Here is a 24,921-nt window from a genome sequence, read left to right as displayed (position 1 = left end):
CGGTCCCTCCCCTCTCTCTCTCTCACTCACTTGCTGCTCTCTCGCTCTCTCTCTCTCTCTCTCTCCCTCCCTCACTTGCTGCTCTCTCGCTCTCTCTCTCTCTCTCTCTCTCTCGCTCTCTCCCTCACTCGCTGCTCTCTCTCTCTCTCTCTCTCTCTCTCTCTCTCTCGCTCTCTCTCTCTCTCTCTCTCTCCCTCACTTGCTGCTCTCTCGCTCTCTCTCTCTCTCTCTCGCCTGCTCTCGCTCCCTCTCTCTCTCTCGCCTGCTCTTGCTCTCTCTCTCTCTCTCTCCCTCCCCTCCCTCGCAGTCTGTCAGGCGCACGAGCGCAGGCAGCGCAAACCCCGGGACCCGTCCTGCTTCCACACCGTTCCTCCACACGCAGGGATGGGAGATCCAGCCTCCGGGACGCAGGGAGCCAATGCCAGCAGGTAGGGCACCCCCAGAGCCTGGAGAGGGGGATGGGGAAGGAGGAGGAGGAGGGGGTAGAGGAGGAGGAGGGTGTAATCGGTGTAATCCGGCCTCTGACACGGAGAGGGTTTGTCTTTCAGCGCTGCTTTGTCAGGGTCTCTCTCTCTCTCTCTGAATTCAGTCGTTCTGGCCGAGCCAGCGCAGCGCTGGCCCGGGGGCACGCGTTGTCGAAAGGCAGCCCCGAGGGCCGAGGCGGTGCATGTGCCGCTGATTAATTCGCGGGGAGGTTAATGGCCCCTCCAGCGCGGAGCCAGGACTGCTGCACAGCACTCCCTCCATTGTCACTGGCGAATGCCTCTTTAGCCCACTCGGTCCAGGAGCCGCACAAAACGCTGTCGGCAGTGTAGTAGCGGGCCAGCAAACGCACTGAATGTGCCAAGCTCAGCGTGTTTGGGTGACAAATGGGGGGGGGGGGGGCGCAAAGGGAAGAAATGTGTTTTATGATGCGTTTCGCGTGTGATCTAATGTGTGATTAGAAACTGGGAATAGGGTAAAGAGTAACGCAGCGTTTGCATTGATCTGCAAGGTGGTGGATTCACGGGTGTGAAACGTGAGTTATTCACTTATTAATATTCGCTTGTTAATATCCCTTTAATTTCGCCCTCCTGTGGAACCATTCCTGTTTACACACAGTGTCAGACACACAGACACACACACGCACAAACAAACACACACAAACACATACCAACACACACACACACATGCATGCTTGCGTACACACACGCACACACACAGGGACTGCCCTCTTTCACAGTTCTGGTTGAATCTGCAGTAGAATATCTCTCGGGAGAGGAGGTGCTTCGAAAGGAGTTACCTGCTTGCCAACAGCTGCTGCGTGATGTCTTGCGAAAATGTTAAAGCGCTAAACCTTTTGCGGGTTCTGAGACGTATTCGATAATGGGAATATCAACGGCTGCAAGGGCAGAACCGCTGAGAGGACGCAGGATACCTGTTCCTTCTTCACAATCCTGTCTTTGAGTTTACTGTTTGGAATCAGAAAACAAAGGGAGGTTTCTGACAGCTGTGTCACCTTCAGAGCGTGTGAATTCCCTTTCCGCTCTAAGACCAGCGGGCTTCTGCGGAATGCTGAACTTGAATGGCATTTCTAAAGGACACAGAACAGTTCCGGAATTTCCCAAAATTCCAAACGCAGTCAAAGAAGTGAGGCATTTTATTTTTCTAAGGAGCAGCTGTACCATTTTCATCCACAGTATTCCTTCTCTCTCCCACAGCTTCTCTTGACAAAAGGGGACAGCAGAAGACCTGGATAAAAGACCACATTCTTCAGCTGCCAGGTAATCAGCAGGAAAATAACGGTTATAGATACGTCACAGTGACTCTGATGTCACGAATCAGCTTGTTTTTGGTATGCCAGCCCTGAGCTGCAGTATTTCCACATTCCTCGGGGTAGCAGAAGTCCTGATCAGTGTGAGGTAGAGGCCTCGTGTCGTGACTGTCCGTCCTATGCAGAGGGAGAGGTGGAGCGGACGGCGCTCAGTCATAGGTACCACGTATTAGAGGCAGTGATGTTCACCACAAGCGTGCAGATTTTTTACCAAAACACAATTTTTATGAGCAGCGTGAATTCTCTGTATCCCGTTCAATCTGACCATGTTGTGCTCTCTCCTTAACATCAGGCTACACATTTACACAAGTGTTATTTATTTATATATATTTTTTTACCTTTCTTACCTAACATATTTTGGTTAATTTCAGTGACTGCAGAATGCTCTGTTATACAAAGAAAATATTTACCACCACACAAAGTTATGGGCAGAATGCGTTGCAGTATAGGTAAAACAGAGGCCAGTGCTGAATGACTAACGCTGGGTGCAGCAGATCGGCAGGAGACTGCACATGCCCAGAGCCCCACCCCCCCGCGGCCTGAGGAATGTAGAGCTGGGCAGATGTCGACAGTGAAGGTGCCGGTTCTGCACCGCTGCGCTCTGTAGTGGACCGCTGATTTGTGTCATTTCCTAATTAACGCAGAGGAAAGCTATTTCCCCTGACCCGCAGTGTGGAAAACCTCAGCAATGTGTCATTGCTCTCTGACTTAAGGCATGTAATTACACTCGTGCGTTCAGCGAACGAGGTGGCCCACGTCGGCTGCGCTGCTTTATGGCTAAGTGTGTGTGTGTGTGTGTGTGTGTGTGTGTGTGTGTTTGTGTGTGTGTGCGCATGTGTGTGTGTGTGTGTGTGTGTGTGTGTGTGTGTGTGTGTGTGGCTGTGTGGGTGTGTGTGTGTGTGCGCGCCTCTGTGCACCACCAGCAGTGGAGAGGTGTAAGATTCCCTGCTCTTCCCGTAGCTTCTTCTGAGAGTTCCACACCCAGGACCCAGGAGGCCCACAGAACGCTGCACTTCACCCAGCCAGGAGCCCCTCCTCCACAGCACCGCCGAAGATGAAGTCCGACGGGCTGGGGGGACCCACGCAAACCGCCAGCACTACGCCCGGGGACGGCGAAGCGGGCGGGGCCAAAAACGGCAAAGACAAGAGCAAGGTAGCCAAGCCCGGGGAGAAGAGCACCCCAGCCAAGACCAGGATGGCAGCCAGGGACAAGCCGGAGCTGAATGGCGTGGCGAAAGCCGAGGTCCCGGGGGTGAGGCGGGAGAATCCAGCCGCCGGCGGCGCCACTGTGAATGGAATCCGGGGCTCCCCCACTGGCAAAGACAGGAAGCCCAACTCAGGCACCCGGCCCAAGGCCCACGCCACCCCCACGGCCCAGCCCAAGCCTGCTAAACCTCAGAAGAGCACCTCGGGGAAGGACCCCTCGCAGGGCCCCGACGGCCCCGCCCCCCAGCCCTCTCTCAGCGCCTCCACCTCCGGCAGCGCCTCCCCCGAAAACAGCACCAGCAGCCCCCGCAACTCCACCCCAGGTCTGCGCACGCCCCACCCAAAGCACCACCCACCCATTCCAATCTAACTGGCCCAAATAGCTGATGTTAGGTCACTTTTCTCTCTATTTTCCATCTGCAATCCTGACTGTACAGGCAGAAGATGGTGCATCTATACATAGGAACTTAAAAAAAAATATATTGAAAAGGGAGTGTGCATGGCTGAGGAGCCTGATTATAATGCAGGAGACAGCATTCTCACCCCAGGGTGCCTTGGGTAGCGAGGGAATAGAATTAAGTAGGATTATACAAGAGCAGCTGCATGCGTGGATATTGTTTAAGCTCGGCTCAGCCCTCCTCGTTGCTCTCTTTCTTGTTTTCGTGTTGTCTGAGTCAGTGGCGGCAGTGGCTTTGGCGCCGACAGGACGTGAACTAAAGCGGTATTCACTGTGACGTTGAAGGTCAGGCGCCAGCCATCCACGTTAAAGCGAGACGAATCGCCTCGTTTCCGCTCTCCTGGCCATACGCCTTCGTTAGGTCCCTCTTGTTGTTTACCGGTGCCTCCTCTGCCCTGTGACCCCGTGGTGGTGGTCACGTGACTGGTCAGGCGGTCAGCTGGTCAGGTGACACGAGTCTTATCCGGTGAAGTGCTCAGTGCCTGCCTCTAGAGGGCGCCTGTGGTGCTTCCACACCCCCTTCTCCACAGATTGACTTTTTTTCAAATACCAACAACAGTTTAAGATGATATCTCCACATTACCACACATCACCTCGATATACTCACCACAGCATGAGCAGAGATCCCCATATCAACCCTTATGTCTCTATCTCTCCCAACAGCTCCACCTGAGCACTTCATATTACCATACAATACCTTTATACATCCCCAACACCTCCACCTGACAACTCTGTATTACCACACACCAGAGATATGAGGGGTAGTTTGCACCTCACTATTTGGGTGCTCTCCCTCCCTCTTCCCCCAGCAATGCTCTGCTCTTGCAACATCACTGGCATCCATATCTGTCAGAATGAGCCAGCCTCGTAATTATGGTCAATGTGACACAGCACTCACCATTCACATAATTCACTGCAAGCCCCAACTGACAAACGATTGGGCTATTGAATGCACTGACGATCCACTGGGAACAAAAATTACATTGGTGTTGTTTTAAATAGCTGGATTTGTGAGCTCCTTCCAGACACAGAGATACTTGAGTTAAATGGCAACCAGTCTGTGAGGTTCAGATTTCTTATTACAGCTCTCTCTGGAGTGGGGATAAGTAGTGTTTGAAGCACGGGTTTTGAAAAGCCAGCATCGGTTATTCTGTCATAATATCATATTCTGTACAATGGCTTCACCATTGTTCACCATAGCCAGACTTCTAAAATTAGCATTTTGTCTAATTCCAGTTTAACACGTTTCCTTTTCCCAAATGAAGTGTAGGAATTATCTTAACAAAAAAGTCAGACGGATCCTTTGCACCATTATGAATGCAGTGTAACTGAAGAGTAAAAACACACAATTTGAAATGCATTTAATTGACTAATCTGGCTTCAGTTATTCTGTACTTCAATCATAGCACTGCCATGACTCTCACATGTTGTAGGTCTTTTCAGGACATCCATGTTGCGCATTGGCTTGAAGATTCCCTGCTCCCAGTCCCTGAGAATAGGAGAGCCGTTCTGTATAACCAGAAGCAGAGAAGAAAGACGTTATTGCTCTGAAGGACAAGCCTCAATAATGCCCACGCCTTGTCTTTACGTGAGTGCTCCTCTATGATTTATTGCAGGCCACAGGCCAAAGACTGCAGCCAAGGCAGTGACCAGATCTCCTGTGACCAAGAACCCTCAGAAACCCGATCCTACCAAGACTAACAGGTATAATGCAATAATGGTTAACCCGCTTCCACCCACACAGTATGTTTTGCTCTGAGAGAATGTGAGAGAATGTGTGGAGAGAGGCTACAGCTGGTTCTGTTGCTCCTCCATGGTGTGTATTTAAACATGCAGGACTGTGTAGGTGGGATTGCATTTTCGTACAAATGTTCTGAAACACTGTCTCACTGCAGATTTATCCTTTCTTTTGTGTTTGTTTGCTTTTCTTTCTGATTTTAAAATGTCATTTCGTTGTCAGAAAGGAGAGAAGCGTGTTGGGGTTTTGTGTTTTTTTGTGTCGAGGCAGTTTTTATTTTTCAGTTTCAGCTGTGTCAGAGAGCACCCGATGGATGGCAGGAACTCCATCTCCATGTCTGTCTTCCATTACTCCCCCCCCCCTTTGTCTGTGTGATTCACCAAAGATGTTCTTCTTCTATAGCACCACAAACAAAACAAACGCGAAGGAGCCCAGCAAGGCCAAGCCCCCAGCGGCAGGCAGGTCAGCAACGGGGACGCCTGGGTCCAGGGCCGACCCAAAAGGGAGAAGCACACCCGTCACCGCCCTGGGAGATAATCACGGTGGGCAATCCAGCACTGCACTGATGCAGGGAACATTCTTCCATTTTGGATCCTTCCTCTTGAGCCTCAACAGGCCCTTGTATATTTCCAGCACTCCCATCCAAAGCAGAAACCATTATTCCACCTCTTAAGCGCGTTACGCTTGCTGTGAAGTTATTGGTGTGGGCTCAGATGGCAGCAACACTGTTCCTAGTGCAGGCTGAGCCCTGCTGACAGTGACCGGGAGCCCGCAGCGGCAGAACAAATCGGCTTTGTTCCGCCGGGGATAAGGGCGGGCAGGTCTGCCAGCGTTCACTTGCCACACCGCCAGTGCCTCGCAATGAGCCTGTGAGCTACCCAGACAGCTTCAGAGGGGTGCACATATCCACTTTTCAGTTCGTACCTCTTGGTGCAATGTTCGAACTGCAGTGTTACTTGCATTGGAGGACTTGACTGAGAGGACTGCATGTCCCTTGTCCTCGGTTCCTGCTTGGAAGTTGCTTGGAGGTTGTTGTGATGGGACGAGTCTCTTATTCAGCTAGCATGTATGTGTATTTGGGTAGAAAAGGGGGGAAACATTTTTACGAGAAAAAATAGCTACCAGTGCAATAGCTACCAAAATGTAATTTTAAAGATTTTTAAAGAGAACTGATCAACATTTTAGTTATTACAGAATTGTGACACGTTTCCTTTTTTTCTGGGTTCAACCGCAACAGCTGGGAGTGCACGGAAACCAGCTTCCCCCAGGAAAGAGGACAGCAAGGACAGCCCTAAGGCCACATTGGGGGACAGACCAGCTGGCGATGCTGCCAAGAAGAAGGTCACCAAGGCCACGCCCACCACAGGAACAGATGCCAAAACCAGTACCAAATCAACAAAGTCTGTCTCGGGACCCTCCAAGCCAGCACCCCTCTCTGGAGCCAAAAGCGTTCTGAAACAGAAAAGTACCCCCGAGTCACCCACGGCGAAGGGTTCCCCTAAATCAGCAGGAACGGAGAAACAACCTCCCAGTGGATCAAAGAAGCCAGCAGCTAAAATAAAGTCCAATCAGAAGAGCCAAGCAGTTAAGAGTAGTGGACCTGAACATGGTGTTTCTGGACGTGTCTCAGAGGAGATGTCAAAAGACCGGAAGGATGGAGCAGAGCATGGTGGGAGTAGAGCTGAAAAGCCTTCACCCCACATCCCTGACCTCAGCACAGCACAGCAGGACCCTCATGACAATGGAAGCGTTTTAGCTGGGCCAGAGGAGCAGCAGGGCCAGCCTCAGGCCCACAGTCCAGCACCAGCACAGAGCAACGGCATTTCAGAGAGCCCAGCCCGCAGTGACTCACCCGGGCCAACAGAGGGAGCCACTGGGAGACAGACACCAGGTGGCACCATCCCGTCCCGCATCTGCAGTGGCCGTGGGCTTGGATCACCGAATTCGCCCAAAGACGTGGACCTGCTGGGGACGGCGGGCAGCCAGGAGGGCTCAGAGACGCCCCTGGAGGACTCATGGAGCGTACCCCACCAGCAGGGCAGCCCCGAGTCAGAGACAGGCAGCGCCGCCACCACCTCCTCGGATGACATCAAGCCCCGCTCGGAGGACTACGACGCAGGTGGCTCGCAGGATGACGACGGCTCCAACGACCGCGGCATCTCCAAGTGCGGCACCGTGCTCTGCCATGACTTCCTGGGCCGCAGCAGCAGCGACACCAGCACCCCGGAGGAGCTGAAGATGTACGACGCGGGGCTGCGGGCGGAACTGCGTCTGAGGGCGCGGGACATGGCCGACCCTTTCCACGGACACTCCACCAGCGAGGAGGAGGCCGGCCGCCGCCAGCGGCCGCGGTCCTGGCTGCGCCATGACGACGCCCCCGTGGAGGAGGAGCCGGGAGAGGAGGAGACCACCTCCGCGGTCAAGAACGTCCCCAACCACCAGCTCTTCTCTTCTGATGAGGAAGAGGAGGAGGAGGAAGAGGAGACGGAGGACGAGAGGTCAGAGGCAGAGATCCCCGGGGATGCCCCGCTCCCGCCGGCTGACCCCTCCCCCCACCAGTTCCAGGGCATCGTCAACCTGGCCTTCGAGGACATCGGCGAGCAGGAGAACGAGCTGCCGGGCTACAAGTCCGCCTCCAACTTCCGCCGCTCCATCCTGCTTTCGGTGGACGAGTGCGAGGAGCTGGCGTCCGAGGAGGCGGGGGGGCAGACCCCCCCGCAACAACCCAGCGACCACCCCACGCCCAGTGAGGTCTTCGACGGTGCCCCCAATGACCTCCAGGCAAAGCAAGACTGGCTCAACGACGCCCCACCAATCAAAGGAACCGTGTCTGGGGGCAGGGAGGACGTCTACATGGATGGGTGGGGGGAGGAGGGGGAATCCAAGGACGGCCTGACCCGGAGGGGCATCCAGGAGGAGCCGAGCGCAGTCACGGCCGGCGACCTGCTCCCCGACCACGACACTAGTGACCTACGACCTCAGGAGAGGCCCTGCCACCTGGACCTCCAGCACACCGAGCAATACTCCGAAGGCGGGCCTCTGAGGAAGCCCCTGGCCGAACCCGTGGACGACAGGAAGGACTTTCACCTGGACTTGCATGAGCGTCAGCAGGCAGGGAGCTCTCCTGTACCCACTGCCCACCTCGCACCTTCCCCTGCAGGTAACGTATAATCTTACAGTTGGACCCTGTGAAATCCAAAAACAGGGCACTTTTTTGTGACACTCATCCACACACAATATATCTCCAGCATGATCCTTAGTCTTGCCATTCAGACACACCCTGTCATGTCAAGAGACCACTCCAGTCCACACTCACAGTATTGAGATCATACCCTATTTTCTCCAAACGGACTGAAAAATGCCTGCCTTTCTTGAAATATGCTAAAAACCCTCAATATCAGTAGCTAATTCTTCCACTGGTTATGCAGTCAAATCTCATGGAGAACGATAACCAAATCATTTTAAATGCATCACAACCTGGCAGATATTTTTTGACTGCTGTGTTGTATGGACTTTACTGAGAACTTGTACCTCTAATGTCCTATCTAAAATTGATGTTTGTGGGTTAAGAAAAGCAAAGAGAGTAAACAAAGCTATAATCATCTTGAACAACTAAACTACCTTTGTTTGTAGGCACACTATGCCCTCGAAATCGTAGTTTACAAAGAAAAGGGTGAATGCCATGTTTATTTCCATGTGAAGTTTACTTGTATGATGTGGAATTCATCTGTGTGTTACACAATGGGCCAGTTTAATCCATCTGCCTTGTGGGGAGGTAGTGTTTTAAAAGGCTTACCAATGCACTTTGATGTACATAGAAAAGGAAGTATTTATGGAATTACGTATATTTTCCTTTCACAGACGCCATGACGCTTGCTCGCCTCTTTTAATTAAATTAGCTGACCATAGAAATGAAGTCTTTTTTGGCTGCAGTTTTAGTTTTATTTGCTGTTCCTCACAACTTTGTCATGTTTCTGCAAATGACAAAATCCTCTGTGACTTTGCTGAACCAGCCCCGGTGCATTATGGGTACAGCGGCACTATATACCAAACCGATTTTATTGGGTTTTTCTTGAAAATCTTAGCTGACCATTCTATACCATATGGGCCACTCTTCAACAGCTGCAGTTAGGACTACCTTGCCTCTGAGAACAGTGTATGTCTGTGTGCGTACAGTATGTGTGTGCAGGACCTAAGAGCAGTTTCACTTGTCTGTCTGATTTGCTTAGTCTGTTCCCTTCTTTTCCCAATCTGCTGAAGAGGGGACTCTTGCATGCCTTCTTTATCTTTTCTGTCACCTGTCCTATTTCAGATCCTGAGAACATTGATGTGCTGGCCGAAATAGTTTATCGTGTGCTTGCTGTTCTTTCCTTTATTGATCATTTTCCCTTGATTTCGTTTCTGCAAGGACATGTTAACCCAAGCCAGGAGACGCCCGTCTCTCAATACAAAATCAGATCTCGCTGTGTTACGCTGTAGTTCTTTTGGTTTGGTTTTGTTTTTGTTCTTTCGATATGCTTTGGTAGCACTTAGAGCTTTCTGTATTTGGTGTGTTTTTAGACAGACCCTCCATTGTTCTGTTATGTCTCTGTTTTGGTCAAGCTCATTTGGTAGTCACAAATAGCAGCACTGTTAAGGTTTGCTTGTTTTTTTTTTTTTTATTCTTCTGCAATAACTAAGTCCTGCATCAGCTTACAGTGCATTACGTGAAACCTCCTGCTATATAACCTTTTGCCAGCATGAGCCTCAATCCCTTCTTCCCAATCAAATCGATGTAAAAGTTATCAAAAAACCTACATGTATGCATAACTGATGTTTAACTGATGTAAGAGAATTAATGTCTAAACTACTGTACTATCTCTGTGCTCCCACCTGTGCTATAAATATACTAAAACTGTAATACAGTTTTATTTCAGGGCATGTTCAAAAAAAAAAAAAAACATCAAAAAATGACTATGGGACTTACTAACACTTATGCATTTAAAGAAAAAATGTAAATGATTTCTCAAAAACATATCATCAGTGCCTGAGCGTAACAACATCATGATTTTCGGTGACGGAATGAAAGCGTTTGCTGAAAGAGTCCAGCTCAGAAAAGCATCTCTGTGTTCACGACCTTTAGGGCAGCTGTCCATTCTCTTACGCTGCAATATGCGGGTGTGCTCATTACCAAGAAACTTTTGCCAAATTGAGAAAACAGAAGCTATGCATTCTAGGAACTGAGGTTTGAGGGAAAACAGTGTTACGATAAAGTCTACCGAATTACTCAAAGCTAAAACAACAGGTGCCAAGCAAGTTGCACAGATAGTGACGGCAGACTTGAACCAGAACCGTGACATTGGCCCTACATATCGAAATCAAAAAACAGAAAAAAGGGAACACAGCTGAACTAAGGGTGACGCTTTTATTGTGTGAATCATGACAAAACGGCCACTGCATCTACAGAATTGACTGTGTATAAAATAAGGGGGAAAAAGGAATTACAGCTGTCTGGATCTGAATCATTTTGACATTGTGCAGTATTGTCAATTGCTTCCAGGGGACTTGGGAACTGATGATTGTGACAGATTGGATCAAACCTGCACATATGACCGTCGCCCGTCCAAAACCCTCTCTCCCATTTACGAGAAGGACACGGGAGCAGCCTTTGAGCGGGCCGCGGATGCAGACACGTGCGTTTCGGTGCACCGGGAGCAGCCGCCGGGGGAGATGGAAATCGAGGCCGGGGAGGACGACGGCTACGATGACAACAGCCGGTTCGCGGAGCGGGACTGGATTCTGCTGCGGCAGCTGCTCTCGGACCAGGAGAGCAGCCTCGGCATCATAAACTGCGTGCCTGAGGACCTGAACCTGGCGCAGTACCTCATCAAGCAGACGCTGGTGCTGTCCCGCGACTGTCTCAAGGCGCAAGCGAGGCTGCCCCACGAGCAGGAGCCCTTCAAGCGGTGGGCTGAGCTGATCTCCCCGCTGGAGGACTCCACCCCCAGCATCACCGTCACCAGCTACTCCCCTGAGGACGCCGCCTCGCCCCAGGGCGAGTGGACCATCGTGGAACTGGAAACGCACCACTGAGGAGAGCGTAGGTGGGGCTCTGAGGCCATCCCTTTGAACTCTAAAGCTCTTCCGATTGCAAACAGTCATTTCTCTTTTTTTCTACCATCTCGGTTTAACTACCTACCGTACAAGGAACATTCTAGGCTTTTTTGATGGACTGCAGATTAGGCTGTTTTCGCATGTGAATATTTTTTGTATGTTTACTGGTTTACTTGATGTGGCTGCTTTGACTTTCATAGAAAATGGCAGGCGTGTTTCTTTCTCATGTTGCCCTCCGTCCCCTCCATAACGAAGCTTTGACAATGGTGTTTTGCTGCGAAAATAGAAAACATGCCGTTCAAGCTGTTTGGTTTGCATTCATTGTCCTATTTATGACTAAATAAAATTTGTGGTTCTGCAAGCCAAACTCCGGTTGAATTCTTGCACGTGGTAAACCTCGATGTAGCCCGGGGGTCAGCGCTCATAGGAGCTGACACAATGAGGTCAGAGCTGGGAGAGAGGATGTGGGCCATTTGTAGTACATTTCTGTGGACTGCAGAGTCCAGGAAGCGGTCTCAATCTGACAACCTCAAATAAATGATGCAGGCTGCCGATTCATGATCTCATTGCTTGGCTCCAGCAGGCCAGTCCAATATATTTAAAATATATGTATGATATTATGTGTAATTTGTCAGGTATCATGTCAACTCACTTATACATCATTTCCTTCTCAAATTAGATTACTAAATAGATTAGATAACTAACAGGACAACTAATAAGTAGATAACTGATGAGCTGCATAAACCAGTTAAGTATTCAATTAAAAACTCAAACTCAAATGAATGGATTGCTCTGCCGAATGAAAGTCACCATACAATGTGTTCCCCAGAACTGGAAGCACAAAATAACAGTTCCAAATGGGCTCTGGTCTTGTCATTGTCACCAGTCAGTTCAGTGCCTCAGTGGTACACTGACAGATTTAGGTTGCGAGGGCTGGTCAGAATTTGAAGGAAAAAAGACTTCACATTGACCAGCACTACCCTGTAGTAACAATACCACTTTAAATGGTCTGAATTGTAACTCTAATTATGGAAGAAAAAATGGGAAATAGTACAAAAAGGACTGTGTTCAAATCCTCCTCACTTTTTCAATTTCTGTGATCATCTAGGGATATTTGCTTGGGAGCTTTGTTTATTTATTTATTTGATGAACAGAGGCATGTTGCCCATTGTGAATTAATTTAAGTATGTCTAATTTAAGTATGTCTAATTGACAACTTGACTAAATTTAATCCCAGAGTTATTTTACTTGCATAATTTGGGACCCAGACAATAATGTTATTGGTACTGATCATTGCATAACATCACTAATATTCAAAAATGTTTGAGTCGGCTTACTACTTTGTCATATTAGAAAATCATTCAGTTAAATCTCAGACTAGACTATTGTTAGGCTGTTGTCCCCAGGACTGGCTGGCGCAATCGACCAAGAAAAAAGATCAATAGTTACTGCAGGATTTCCAAGACATGTACTCAAATGTTTTATGATTATGATATTTAATGTTTCTGGGTGTAGCATCTGCCGCAGTGGCCAGTGCTAGTGTTCCAATCCCCATCTCATATCAATTTTTCAGAGACCTGGGAAGAGGATGGAATTCAATCCTCAAGCTGCCTGAAATAAATGGAAATTGTGGTGTAAAATAGAAAAAATGCTGGCGACCTGCTTAGTTTTCACATAATCAATCATGAGGAAATATCTCCAAGGTAAATTACAGGAAAAGGTGAGACTTCATCAGTTGTAGAAAATATTATAGGAAATATTTTAAGGATGCAACACAACTGTAAGTAGCGCATGTTATGTTTTTCTTATATTCCATTCCAGTGCCATAACCACAATGTCCTCACTCACATATACACACACAGACACACAGCCTCTTTCATTGAAAGGGTCATTAAAAAATAAGAGAGAAATAAATCCACACTTGATCAGAAAATTAAAAACAGGAGATCAATAGCAGCATGTAAATAGATTTATGTCACCCTTGCCTCAGCCCTTCTGCAGACTCTGTATTTGTTCTCACTTTCCCCCCAGTCAGGTAAAGATAAAAGCATGGAAGTAGATCCCAAATGGTGAACAAGCAAAAGCCGAGAAAACATTAAACACAAAATCCTGGCCCATCACAAACCGATGCACCACTGTGCGTTGCCACCCTCTCTCTCGTATTACCAGTGAGTATTTAATTACAGGCACTAACATCTCCAACAGAGGCTCATCAGGGGAAGAGAAAGGGTGGGGGGGTGGGGGGGTGTCACATGACCAGGTTTATTTTGGGTGCTTTTCAGGCAGGAAATGAGGAGCTGCCGTGCCATATTACCAAAACAATCCCATCAGCCTCCCAGCTGCCGAGGGAACAGGGCGTCACTGCACTCCTCTAACAGGCATGGCGGCAGATTTCTTCTGCTTTGGAGTTTCTTTTCAGGGGATTCTTTTTTTCAGGGTTTATGTGGCCAGAGATGACACCCACATCAGTATAATCCATCCTGTAAATATTTACTACCCTGTGTGTGACCGTCTCTGTCGCTCCACAGGTACCTGTGTACTTTCAGACGCCTTTTTATCCTGATTGTCAGATTAGGTCTGAATCAAGATGCCTTCCTTTAAAACCGTGTGACTTAAAATAATCTCAACAGATATCATAGATCCTGTTCCATAATTACACGCATGTCATCTTTATGAAATAATCTTATTGATGTATACATTTATCCTGGCACCTTATTTGATCATACACATTCCAGAAAAGAACTGTGTTCAAGGTTTAAGCAGGTTCACAGAAAGTTTCTCTCCACCGCTAGTTACACTCCACAGAAACAAGGAGTCCTTGTGTTCATAATTTAGCAAAGATACTGGGTAAAACCATGTAATAACATATTGTATTTTTATTGCCATTTGTCTTGGCAATGCACCCACCCAGCAAACAGTGGACTTCTTGGAGGGACTGCCAAAAGGATCCCATTGTCATAATTTGGCTATAAAAATAAACATAAATTTAAAAGATTGGTCATTGGAAATTGTACAGTGTTTTGTCATTGTAAATGTTGAAAAGAACATGCATAAATTTGTTCAGGTCGCATTAATCCAGCAGATTTTGTCAGTAAACTGATGAAAATCTCTGGGCTTTATTCTACATTTCCCCTAAATGCTGCATAGTAATTGGATGACTGCTGAATGATAAAGCAAAATCATGCTGGGTTCAATGCTGGCCTCAGATGAATTTGATCTGGAATATCTTTGTTGAATAAATTGGCTGTCAGATTCCATTGCTTAGCATTTTTCGCAGGAAATATTTTTTTGACAGCATTAACTTGTTAAACTGTTTTTTTTTTTTTGGTCAAGATACAGATTTCACATTAACTGTATGCTTCACAGATCGTTGGGGTTTCACGTCTGATCTAGCCCCTTTCCCATGATGCTCTGCAACAGTAGCGATGCGTATGTGACTGGGTGGCAGGCGTTGTCTACAGGCCACCAGCAAGCCCAGCATGGACAGCATGCAGGAGGGAGGACCCACATCACTGCCTGGGCGGTTCCCACTCTTACCCTGGTAAAATGGCTGGTTATTACCCAGCCCAGCACTTACAAGCAAATCAGCTATAATGTGTTTAGTGCATAGCATAATTAGTAAGCATGCTACCACTTCATTTGTAATTACCCACATAAACAAATATGTTGTTGATTCAGATCTCTGAACTAATATGGCTTGTTAATATCAAAACGGAAGTAAATATAATGCATTACATTAATTTTATTTAAAAAAATGAGTATGTGTTTGTCATCGTGATACGAGATATGGTGCCCAAAGCTTGAGGAAACACTAAAGAAACTTGCACAGTATGGGTAGAAAGGCAGTTTTTTTATTTAAAAACTGGACAAAATATAAAATCTTTTTACAGTTTCACCCTACAAGATGCATATGTGTGTGAGCATAACATATAACAATTACCAGTTCTCCTTGTTTTAAAACAAGTTTAGCAGCTGCTCGAAGCAGTGATTGAGGTTACAACATCTCTTTCATTAGAGAAAGACAGCAGGTATGGGGGCCACTGGCTGTTCTCCGCTTTAAGTTCTATTCATAAATACTGTCGTTCTATCATTCACACATAATCCTACAGAGCCGAAGGAGGGGGTGGGAGGGGTTGTGGAATGACAAAAAAGGTGTAAAACAGCGCTGGTGATCGGGGGTGGGGGGGGGGTGGGGGGGGGTGACACTAATGCAATGATTGACCCAGTTTTCCTCCAGGTTGCAGGCTCATGCCTTCACCTCGACGATTTCCTCGATGCGGACCAGGACGCTCTCGATCAGGTCAAACGTGCACAGCGCAGAGTTCAGCACCTGGGACGTCAGATTGAATTCGGGTTATCGGTGTCAGAGCCCTGCACCACGCGAGCCGGAGGCTGCCAAAGCCTTCCGCCTGTCTCCGCCCGCCGGGCACGCTCACGCAGATTCAGTAAATGACAAGCGTAATAGGAAACAGCCGAAAAGTAAGAGGATGAGACGAGGCGGGACTCACCTGAATCTGCATTTCAGGTGTCATGTTGGGCAACGTCTCGGTCCCTACTGTCACGTTGCAGACAGGAGAGGTTGCTTTGGATTCTGCGAGAGTGACAAACTCATTAACAGGCCAGAAAGCAAAATATAAAGTGTTTTCTGGGTGCTCTAGGCTGGTTTTGACAGCGAAAAAAGGAAGTGCCACAGCAGAAAAGCCAAAAGGCTTAATTTAATTTTGACTCGTTATGACCAATTAGATGACTGTGTGCCATGTTGGAGAAATACTCTGACCACTGATGTAACCCAGACAGAAACAGCGTTTCTCAATAATGTCTGACTGTCATCAACTGATGGACAGCACTGGCAGTGTCTGAAGCTGGATCCAGCAGGAGAAAAGGGAGTAAGACTGTGTAGACTCCATTCTGGATCAGCTGACATCCTGAAGCTGTGAATCAGCTTGTGATTGGATGGAACGCATGACCTCACCCTTTGCTTTGACCCTTCTGTTCTCCTTGGTGCTCTTCAGCTCAGCTTCGTAGTGTGCCTTGGACATGTTGAGGCCTACGCGCAGAGGCTTCAGGTAGTAGTCCTCGATCTTGTAGAGCTCGGTCCATATCCCTGTCTGGAGAAACCCCATGGGCAAGTTGGAAAAACTGACTGAAAAATTACACCTCTCAAAGTCACACAAAAAGGTTCAATCCCATGTAGATGCCATGCAGTGAACAATGTATATGAGACTGCAAGAACAGACTTAAATCAGCCCAGCAGAGGTGACACATCAGGAAGTTATAGAAGGCTATATGCCACATTTCTTCCTAAAGTTGTTTGAACTCTGTAACATTCAGCGTTTACAGAAGGATCTAACACCGGTACAATCCCACAATCCTCTTTCACTGCTCACAATTGTGGCTGCCAGCGTGAGCCGGTGTGCAAAGCCACTCACCTCGTTCTCCCACTCTTTGTCCCTGATCAGCAGGTACCGCAGCAGGTTGAGAGACTCCATGACTCTGGAGAAAAGAGTAAGAAGCACCAACATGCAGGAGTAAGTTTTAGCTCACCTACAATACCTCAACACAGCTGTGCTCTACTTCATTGCCCCCTACTGACAGAGATGGTAGCCCAAAGTGATAAGCAGTACACTAAAAATCAACTGCAAGGTTGGTAGCTGCCAAAAAAAAATCAGGATTATAATACTATCACATTAGATTTGGAAGCTGCGGAAGCTTACCTGTCCAGGCCCTGCAGGAGATCTGTCTCAGGCCCCTGGGGCAGGCAAAGCACCAGGCGCAGCAGGGGCAGCAGGTGGGTCCCCAAAAACCAGGGGTTCCCATTCCCTGGCTGGGGGGAGAGGACAAAGACTGAGAAGCTCAATTATATCAATTATAACACGTCAACATTATCTTTGAAAAACATGCAATTGTTTAATAAAGAAAATAACCTCTGTCCATTGGCAATTTGGAAAATCTGAATTGACAGTGAAAAAATGGTTCTCTCATAGAAAAAGGTTTAATTTCACGTAGACTCCACTCGGTGAACAATGTGTATAAGGCTTTAGAGAACCTTAAATAAGTCCAACAGCTCTGACATCTCAGGAAGTTACAGAAGACTCTCTCTTTTTTTAGTATTGTATAACTCATTTTAGACCCAAGGAAATTAATTAGTTGGTAACAGAGTGCTGTTGTGTCAAGAGTTATTAAAAATATATATCTGCTCTTGCTAATATGAACACTGGCAGTGTTTAAAGTATTGTATCCCACCTTCAGTGCAAAATCGATTTGATTTCTGATGTTCTTAATTATGTAGCCTTCCACTCCAGCGTGGTTACTGGTCTTCAACATGCACCTGCAATGACAGAAATCCAACATCTACAGCATTAGCAAAAAGACCTGAATTACATGACAATGACATTCTCTAATTAATCAGTCATTTCTCCTTTTCATCCGGTCTGGAATTGTCACAAAAATATTAAAAATAACATAAATAAAAATAACATTTCATATGTACAATTTGATTTAATATAAGTAAGTAATGATGTCATATATGGAAGCTGGCAACCTCAAAGTTCAGTGTTAGCCATCTAATTATATTACATTACATTACATTTAGCAGATGCTCTTATTCTGAGCGACTTCTGGCACAAGAGAGCAGAAGTGTACCCATCCAAGTCAAATGCGCAACACTGTCAGACCAAGCTAACAACGCTCCCAGACAAGGGAGTGCAAGCACAAAACCATTCAGGCTCCAGACAATCACTCACTTGAAAAATTTGTACTTGGCCTCCATGTCAAATTTATCTATGCTCAGCTGGAACACGGCAAGCCCTTTTGTTCTCTGCCAAAAGAAGACAGCAGTTATTACAACAACAACAACAACAGACCTGAATAAACCTTTAATGTGAGCCATGTGATAATGTTAGAGCCATTTCAGCCAAAAAAGATGTACATACCAAATGCTGTATTGGACACAAAGTCATTACTTTCACCAAGTTCTGGAATTAAATACACAAAAAGACATCTCATCACAACCCTGATTACATGATATTTTAAGATGAATGTTGCTTTATAATGTTGGGGGATAGCACAGATCCGTGTATTAAACTCTGTATATATTTTATCTGCATATTCAGCGATAGACATACAAATGATTTACAAATACTTTACAAAATTATGAGAATATGAGATGAGGAAACAGTCATTTTTACACATTTCTCACCTGTGGGACACTGAAAAAAACCTTCAGTTCCAGCAGGTCCACTGGGAGGCTGTTATCCTCCACTCTCACGAGACTCTTCTCATACAAGTCCTAGCCAGGGGAAGAGGGGGAGAGACAGCACAATAAGCTTATAGCAGCACAACACGAGACAAACGCTGATACATCCTGACTGTACTGGGTGAGTCTTCACAAGGTACTGTGGGTGGGTTATGAGAAAATGAAAGCCAAGGAAAGTGTTTTGTTAGACCTAATAAACATTTATAAATTGGTCTTGTAAGGGCAATCCACCTAGTACGCTTTTGGTGTGTCCAAAAAAAAAAAAAAAAAATCACACTCATTTCCATATCATTAAATTGTTCAAAATAAATACATTTTTCAAAATAAATGTGCATCAAATAAATTTCAAGCTCCAATCAGACACACGTTAAATGGCAATTATAAGGCAAACTACAGCTTGTTCATTCCAAATCCCAGTCCTGGGTGCGTCCGTAACGCCGAATGGCATGTATGTCAACTATTATACCAGCCCACTCACTGCAACTAATCGAAGCATGAAAAATATGCATTTTAAGCAATTAAAATAGGCACATTTTCCGTGCTGTGTGGGATGGGCTTACCAGTCCCTTAAGCAGGCGTGACTCCTCTGTCCTGTCAATGGGAACACGAGAGAAATCACTTCAGTCTCACTCTCACAGTTATTAGGGAAAAAGAATACGTCTGTGAGCAGGTTCAGAGGAAGCCCCTTCAGTTCCTCCACCCAGAGTGCAGTGGGATGAGACCGGGCTCTCTGATGCTCATTAAAGAGAGGGTCTCCAAACCAAGGCGCAAAGCCACACAGGATCGGGAAGAACGCCTCCTACAGCCTCGCTAATCCCACGCTACAAAGCATGAATCATCGGACCTGGCACCGTGTCTCCGACTGTGCAGAAAGCAACGGCACCCACTCAGATGTTCCTGAATCTTAAACTGAAGAGTAATGAAGTAACATAGGAATAAAGCAAATGTAACAGGTGCGGTTTATCTTTAGTAATCAGTTTTAACACGTCTGGAGAAACAGACTTATGGGACACCCTCTGCCCGGCAACAGGTGAATCACGTATGATTGAAAATTGACTTTCAGAGTCAAAAGCGTGAACAAACACGTGCATACGGAAATGGTGTGGAAGGAAACGGGCTACATACTTGCTCAAGAAAAGGTTGATGTGCTCCATATTGCAATGAAGGACAAACACAGGACTGAAACAAACAAAAAAACATACATATTTAATCCAGCCAATGCTACTCAGAGAAAAAAAAAGTTCTCCACCAAATACATCCTCAGACTGTACTTTATTTCAACATTAAAAACTATGTATATAATCTGTGACAGATATACATACATATGTACTAACAAATTGTTAATACGTATTAAAAAATTAGCCTAATGACCTTTAAGGCCCCTCTCTGTACCTGAAGGTGGCAGGAAACTTCTCCATGGAGATGTGCTGGACGAAAAGCAGGTAAGCCAGGCAGGCCAGGGACTCTTTGGGGTACCTGGCATCCTCCTCCAGGAAGCCCGGTTCCTCCTTCTTTTTCAGCAGGTGACGGAAGACGAGGTCAGGGAGGGACTCCCCGATCCGTGACAAGATGCCCTCAAGTCAGGAAAACACATACAGGAGCTCAGTGCAGGACATTGATATCTATACTGGGCAGAACAACACCAACATGGAAAATCCTAAACTTCAAGTCTGGTAATGAGGGGAATGTGCTCAACCAAGGTTTCCACAAACTGAAGTAAAACAAACAACAAGGTAAATAACAGAAACACCTCTATGATACAACTACAAGAAAAAAGTCATGACATGAGCATTACAAATGGGCAAAAAAGGGGATAACAACAAATAAAAATCTAACATGTTGTAATGCGAGTAATGTTTTGATTTGCACAGTTAAAAATGTACAGTGTTAATGCTCTTGGCATGGGGTTCAGACGCAGCAGGGCATACCCTTACCATGACCTCCATGGCAAAGTGTCTGAGGGGGGAGTTTTCGTGTGTCTCCAGAACGTTCTTCAGCTGTGCCTGCAGGAGTGGCTCACCCAGGCTCTTCATACAGCTGCAAAAAGCGCACACACTCCTCTCACTATCCCATTGCTAACACGCACTGCTAACACGCCCTGCTAACACGCCCTGCTAACACGATCCCACTGCTAACACCATTCTACAGCCTGGGCAGAGACTCATGTGTTATAAGCACTACGTCCTCTGATTTACCCTAAAATCAAAGCTGGCTCACATTTCACATCATGCATGTCACCGCAGTGCTGCGGCTGGATTTCTATAGGTTTATTTATTGCCAGTTCAGCAGCCACAGTAGTTCATTATCTTACAATTTCTTAAGCTTCAAATCTCCAATCCTGAGGCTCATCTCCCATACTGTTTATCAATAAACTGCGATTTTTTCTAACAGGTCAGAGCTCTGGGCACCACAGTTTAAATGTGCCCTTTTCATCAGCAGACTCCAGTTAAAGTGTCCTAACCTCCAATCCGTTCCAAAAGACCAGCGCAATAAACACACAAAGCTAAACAATGAGTGACACCACGTGCATCAGGGTACACGGAACACACAGGCACACTGTCACCTACAACTTGAGGAGCTCCGCCCTCAGCTCGTCGTCCGGGGCGGAGGCGCTCGCCAGGTCACGCTCCACCTCCTCCACGAAGGGGCCCACGAACCCCAGCAGGGCCGTGCAGCAGCGGCACAGCCCATGGGCGTCCTCCTCCTCCTGCTCCTCAGTGTACGGCACCGGCAGCCGGGACATCTGGGTCAGCAGGGTGGACAGCGCCATGCCCACCGACGAGGCCTTCTTCCCCCCCAACTTCAGCAGCACTGGTAGGTGAGAGGGAACAGAGGCAGCGCTGTCAGTGGGGTGAAGTTCCATTTATCTACAGCAGGGGGAGCCAAAGTCACAAGTAGGTCCAGCCCTGCACTAACTACTCAATCATAAGCACCACTTCAGAGCAGGTGCAGCGCAGAATCACGGCTCTTTATATCATCTGGATTTCCTAATAGAGGACACAGGTAATTAGATTAGTGTATCCATAACGCTTAATGGACCTGCATGTTGTAAACTGAAGCCTGCAAACAAGCTACAAGGCCTTCTGGGTACAGGAGTTGTATGTTACAGGTGAGGTCACATTTTTGGGCCCCTCCTCTTTCTGTACACGCTGAGACTGTGGCAAAAAACTGCACTCCTGATCTATTCTCTCTTACAGGTCTTTTAAATGTTTCTGAAGATTGGCGAAACATTATCAATCTAAAAAAACAACCTAGGAGGACATAGGTAGTTGCAATCAAGCTATAGTTTTGTTAACCTAGGTAACTGTCAAACATATAGACCAGCATTAAATATATACTTCCATTTAATATTTCCATCAGCTGAACAAATTAAACATTTGAAAATGATCAACAAACCACTCTAGAAGTTGGATCACAAGGCAATCACATGGAGGTGCCTAATGAACCACGTGACCTCTCTGTGATTGTCACATGTGACATCCAGTCACAACACTTGCCTGTCTGTAGGGGTGTAAGAAGGAGACAGATTGTGTCTGCAATGGCATCTATGCGGGCCTCCTCCACCTGCTCCAACAAGCCAACCAGCAGCTCCTTGGCACTGCACACCTGACCAAAAACAAAGAGCCACTAAAAACATTAATAAAAATCCAGTGACCTGGTACTTTGGCATCTCTCATTTCAGTTTAGCTTACAATTTGTAGTCCTTGGTTCAAAAATGAGACACCACTATCAGATGTTAATATTCATAATTTCCCCTGCCTTTTTAATTTTCGTCCCCTTTATGTAACTCTGTTTTGGAATCGCCGAATCGTATACGTGGCTCATTCCACCGCCACAACCTCTGCACTAGTGCAGGTGCACTGAAGTGAAACTAATACAATCCTCTAACACACTCGTCACTGTGAGCCTACATTACACACTACAATTCTCACAGTGCACCCGAAGGCAAACACTGCCGGAGGATACACACATCTTACTGCTGCTAGCTGAGTAACTCGCGGGCGTCCATGCAAGTCTCAGGATGTCAAGAGAGGAGCGAAGAGGGGATTCTCCCACTCCAATCTCCAGCAGAACAAAGTCAATTATTTGCCATTGCCGCAATAATTTCTTGTGAATTTTTCCTAACATGCGGATACCCATGTAATGAATCCATACAGTAATGACCTTGTAATATGGATACATTGGTATTCACATTGTCCCTAACATGGTGGAGATCTGTCATTAACGGAAACTGACCTCCAGTATGTGTGTGAGGATGGCCAGGCAGTGAGGAAGACTCTTCTCCTCCTTCTTCAGGAGAACCTGCACCAGAGGTCCCAGCAGATTCCAGCCCATACTCCTCACAATAGCCTGCATGGACACAGACTGCATCAGAATACTGCAAGGCTTCAGGGAAGGAAGTTCCATTCCCAGTGCACAGCAGTCTGAGCCATTTCAGATCTCACCAGAAGCAGGGTGGTGTAACACCAACCCTGCTCTGCTTCCAGTCAAACCTAGACCGGCTCAAACTGCTGTTTCCATCCCTGTTACTTAAACACAATAACATCAGCTATTTTAAACGAGTCAGCATTAAACAGCCTTTCCCCAATTTTTTAGTCATGAGTTTTCACCCCTATGAAAATGAAATATACTACAATACACTGAGGGAAATACGTTGTTCAGCCCAAGAATATATTGCAAGTGCATGTAAAATATATTAATGTAAAGAAAAAATATATAGCAGTTTCATAATAATTTACATATTTTCACTATTTTGATTGTGCTAAAATCAATACATTACTTTTGTATGGGTGCAGTGAATGATCAAATGCTTATTTTTCACAGAATATCATATTGCTTTTCCAATATTAAAAATCCTAGAATTTTAAGAAGCACGTCTTCTTGAAGAAAAAGACTGATCCCCTCTTCACAGATCCAGGGCAATTCGATAACTGATAATTTTGTTAATAACGAATAATATTGCTTTGCTCATTTTGTGTGCAGGGGCTGACTCATTGGGTCACCTGCTAAAGGAAAATGAAAAAGGAATGACATTGTGTTCATTCCCGAACTGGCAGAGCAATTTACCATGTTCTTCTCATCTTTGACGATGTCCAGCAGCTTCCCTCCTTCTCCCTGCTCAATGCAGGCCTGTCCGGCACTCAGGAACAGCTCGTAGTCCTCTGGTTTGAAACCATCGTCCTGGACAACATCCCGCTGAAGAGGAGACCAACAGAGAGTCTTTATTTCTCCCAGACTCTTGATCAGGTACAGAGTCTGGCAGTATTTTTTTTCTTGTTACTTACACATCTCTGGACCAATTCATTCAGCTGCTCAAGAGCCATCCTTAGTCTATTCCACTTCAGGTCCTCTAATCACAAACGATACCTGTGGGGGTGGAGTAGGTAATATTTAATGTGATATATATTTTTAAATCATATAAAGACATATAATTCACATATACAGTACATGTGCATATATGCACATAAACAATTATAATTTCAAACTGTTAAATTTTAGAGTCAGGAAATGATTATACCTGTTCAAATCAAACTGCTGATACAATATCTTAGACTCCTATATGAGAGGTTGCTACACAGTCTTCTGTAAACCTCTTAGCTTGCTTGTCAGCTAATGTACTGGAATAATAGGATTTAACCGGAGCACTGCCCTGGACTGACTCGTCCTAACAATACCAAACCGTTCGGACGAAATTTCTGGAATACATTATTAATATATCTATAATTATAAACCATCGTTGTGATGGCTGATTATCGTAATCAGTAACTAAAATACAGAGCAGTACTGCAAGTAACCCTATGTGACATTAGCTGGTAATATTTACTTTCTGTTCAGTGTAAAACAGCTCACTGGACTAGCTGTCTGAAATTGCACATATTCTGTAGCTACACACCGTTTGCGGACTGTTTTCGGAGCTAGGAACATATGGATTTGTCCCAGACCTACTGTTTAACTAGCAGTAAAACTACGACTGAGGGCTCAAGTCCAGAAAGAACACGTCGCTGTATTATTTGCTAGGGTGTGAACTCGCCCAAACCCATTGAGCCTGAAATAACAGTGACCAGCTACCGTAGGCTAGCTAGTTTGCAGAGGAACAGCTAGTTAACAGTTGTGATTTAAATAAAATGACCTTTAGCAAAACCAAATCTCTCCTTATCTAACTAACTAACACTCATGCAGATGTGTCTACTACTAAAATTGCAGGAATTCTTAGAGGGTATCTAATTAGACAGCTTGACTGCCAGCTACTTACATCTTTCTGTGACAGCAGCAGCTCGTGTTCATCAGCGTTTCCTTGAATTGTCCCTCGTTTTCTACCGTAGACTTATTACGTCAGGGGTTAAAGGTGAAATTAGCGG

The 24,921-nt window shown here is 46.3% G+C and overlaps 2 protein-coding genes across 3 annotated transcripts; one reads left to right on the top strand and one right to left on the bottom strand.

Moving 5' to 3' along the window:
- Window positions 1-262: 262 nt before the first annotated feature.
- LOC118795881 (AP2-interacting clathrin-endocytosis protein-like) lies at window positions 263-11,651 on the top strand. 2 transcript variants are annotated; one of them, XM_036554650.1, is made up of 7 exons: window positions 263-428; window positions 1,701-1,763; window positions 2,774-3,342; window positions 5,093-5,180; window positions 5,617-5,756; window positions 6,452-8,374; window positions 10,754-11,651. In XM_036554650.1, exons 3-7 carry the CDS (start codon window positions 2,868-2,870, stop codon window positions 11,284-11,286), a joined length of 3,159 nt encoding a protein of 1,052 aa, XP_036410543.1. In that variant the 5' UTR covers window positions 263-428; window positions 1,701-1,763; window positions 2,774-2,867; the 3' UTR covers window positions 11,287-11,651. The 2 variants fall into 2 exon arrangements, with proteins under 2 accessions (XP_036410543.1, XP_036410544.1); XM_036554651.1 differs by having other exon boundaries at window positions 1,680-1,763.
- A 3,847-nt stretch (window positions 11,652-15,498) lies between these two features.
- On the bottom strand, window positions 15,499-24,865 carry glmna (glomulin, FKBP associated protein a). Its single transcript, XM_036554530.1, has 19 exons — window positions 24,816-24,865; window positions 23,848-23,929; window positions 23,630-23,758; window positions 22,799-22,912; window positions 22,060-22,168; window positions 21,130-21,373; window positions 20,497-20,599; window positions 19,955-20,136; window positions 19,688-19,741; window positions 19,123-19,153; window positions 18,506-18,595; window positions 18,240-18,281; window positions 18,051-18,124; window positions 17,551-17,635; window positions 17,022-17,131; window positions 16,737-16,800; window positions 16,280-16,415; window positions 15,816-15,898; window positions 15,499-15,637 (listed from the first exon to the last, which is right to left on the bottom strand). The coding sequence occupies exons 2-19, from the start codon at window positions 23,884-23,886 to the stop codon at window positions 15,554-15,556; spliced, it is 1,773 nt and encodes a 590-aa protein (XP_036410423.1). The 5' UTR covers window positions 23,887-23,929; window positions 24,816-24,865; the 3' UTR covers window positions 15,499-15,553.
- Window positions 24,866-24,921: the final 56 nt, after the last annotated feature.

Source organism: Megalops cyprinoides, chromosome 20 (assembly GCF_013368585.1).
Source record: "Megalops cyprinoides isolate fMegCyp1 chromosome 20, fMegCyp1.pri, whole genome shotgun sequence".
Lineage (NCBI taxonomy): Eukaryota > Metazoa > Chordata > Actinopteri > Elopiformes > Megalopidae > Megalops > Megalops cyprinoides.
This window is presented reverse-complemented; position numbering and strand designations above follow the sequence as displayed.

What these genes read in the sequence shown, in the direction of transcription:
- glmna (XM_036554530.1), bottom strand. Translation starts at nt 23,886, where the DNA reads ATGGCTCTTGAGCAGCTGAATGAATTGGTCCAGAGATGT. An exon ending in ATCAACCTTTTCTTGAGCAA is followed by an intron (nt 19,154 to 19,687) that starts GTATGTAGCCCG and finishes TCCCATTGACAG; the next exon opens with GACAGAGGAGTCACGCCTGC. An exon ending in CACGCCTGCTTAAGGGACTG is followed by an intron (nt 18,596 to 19,122) that starts GTAAGCCCATCC and finishes TCCCCTGGCTAG; the next exon opens with GACTTGTATGAGAAGAGTCT.
- LOC118795881 (XM_036554650.1), top strand. Translation starts at nt 2,868, where the DNA reads ATGAAGTCCGACGGGCTGGGGGGACCCACGCAAACCGCCAGCACTACG. An exon ending in GATCCTACCAAGACTAACAG is followed by an intron (nt 5,181 to 5,616) that starts GTATAATGCAAT and finishes CTTCTTCTATAG; the next exon opens with CACCACAAACAAAACAAACG. An exon ending in CCTCGCACCTTCCCCTGCAG is followed by an intron (nt 8,375 to 10,753) that starts GTAACGTATAAT and finishes AATTGCTTCCAG; the next exon opens with GGGACTTGGGAACTGATGAT.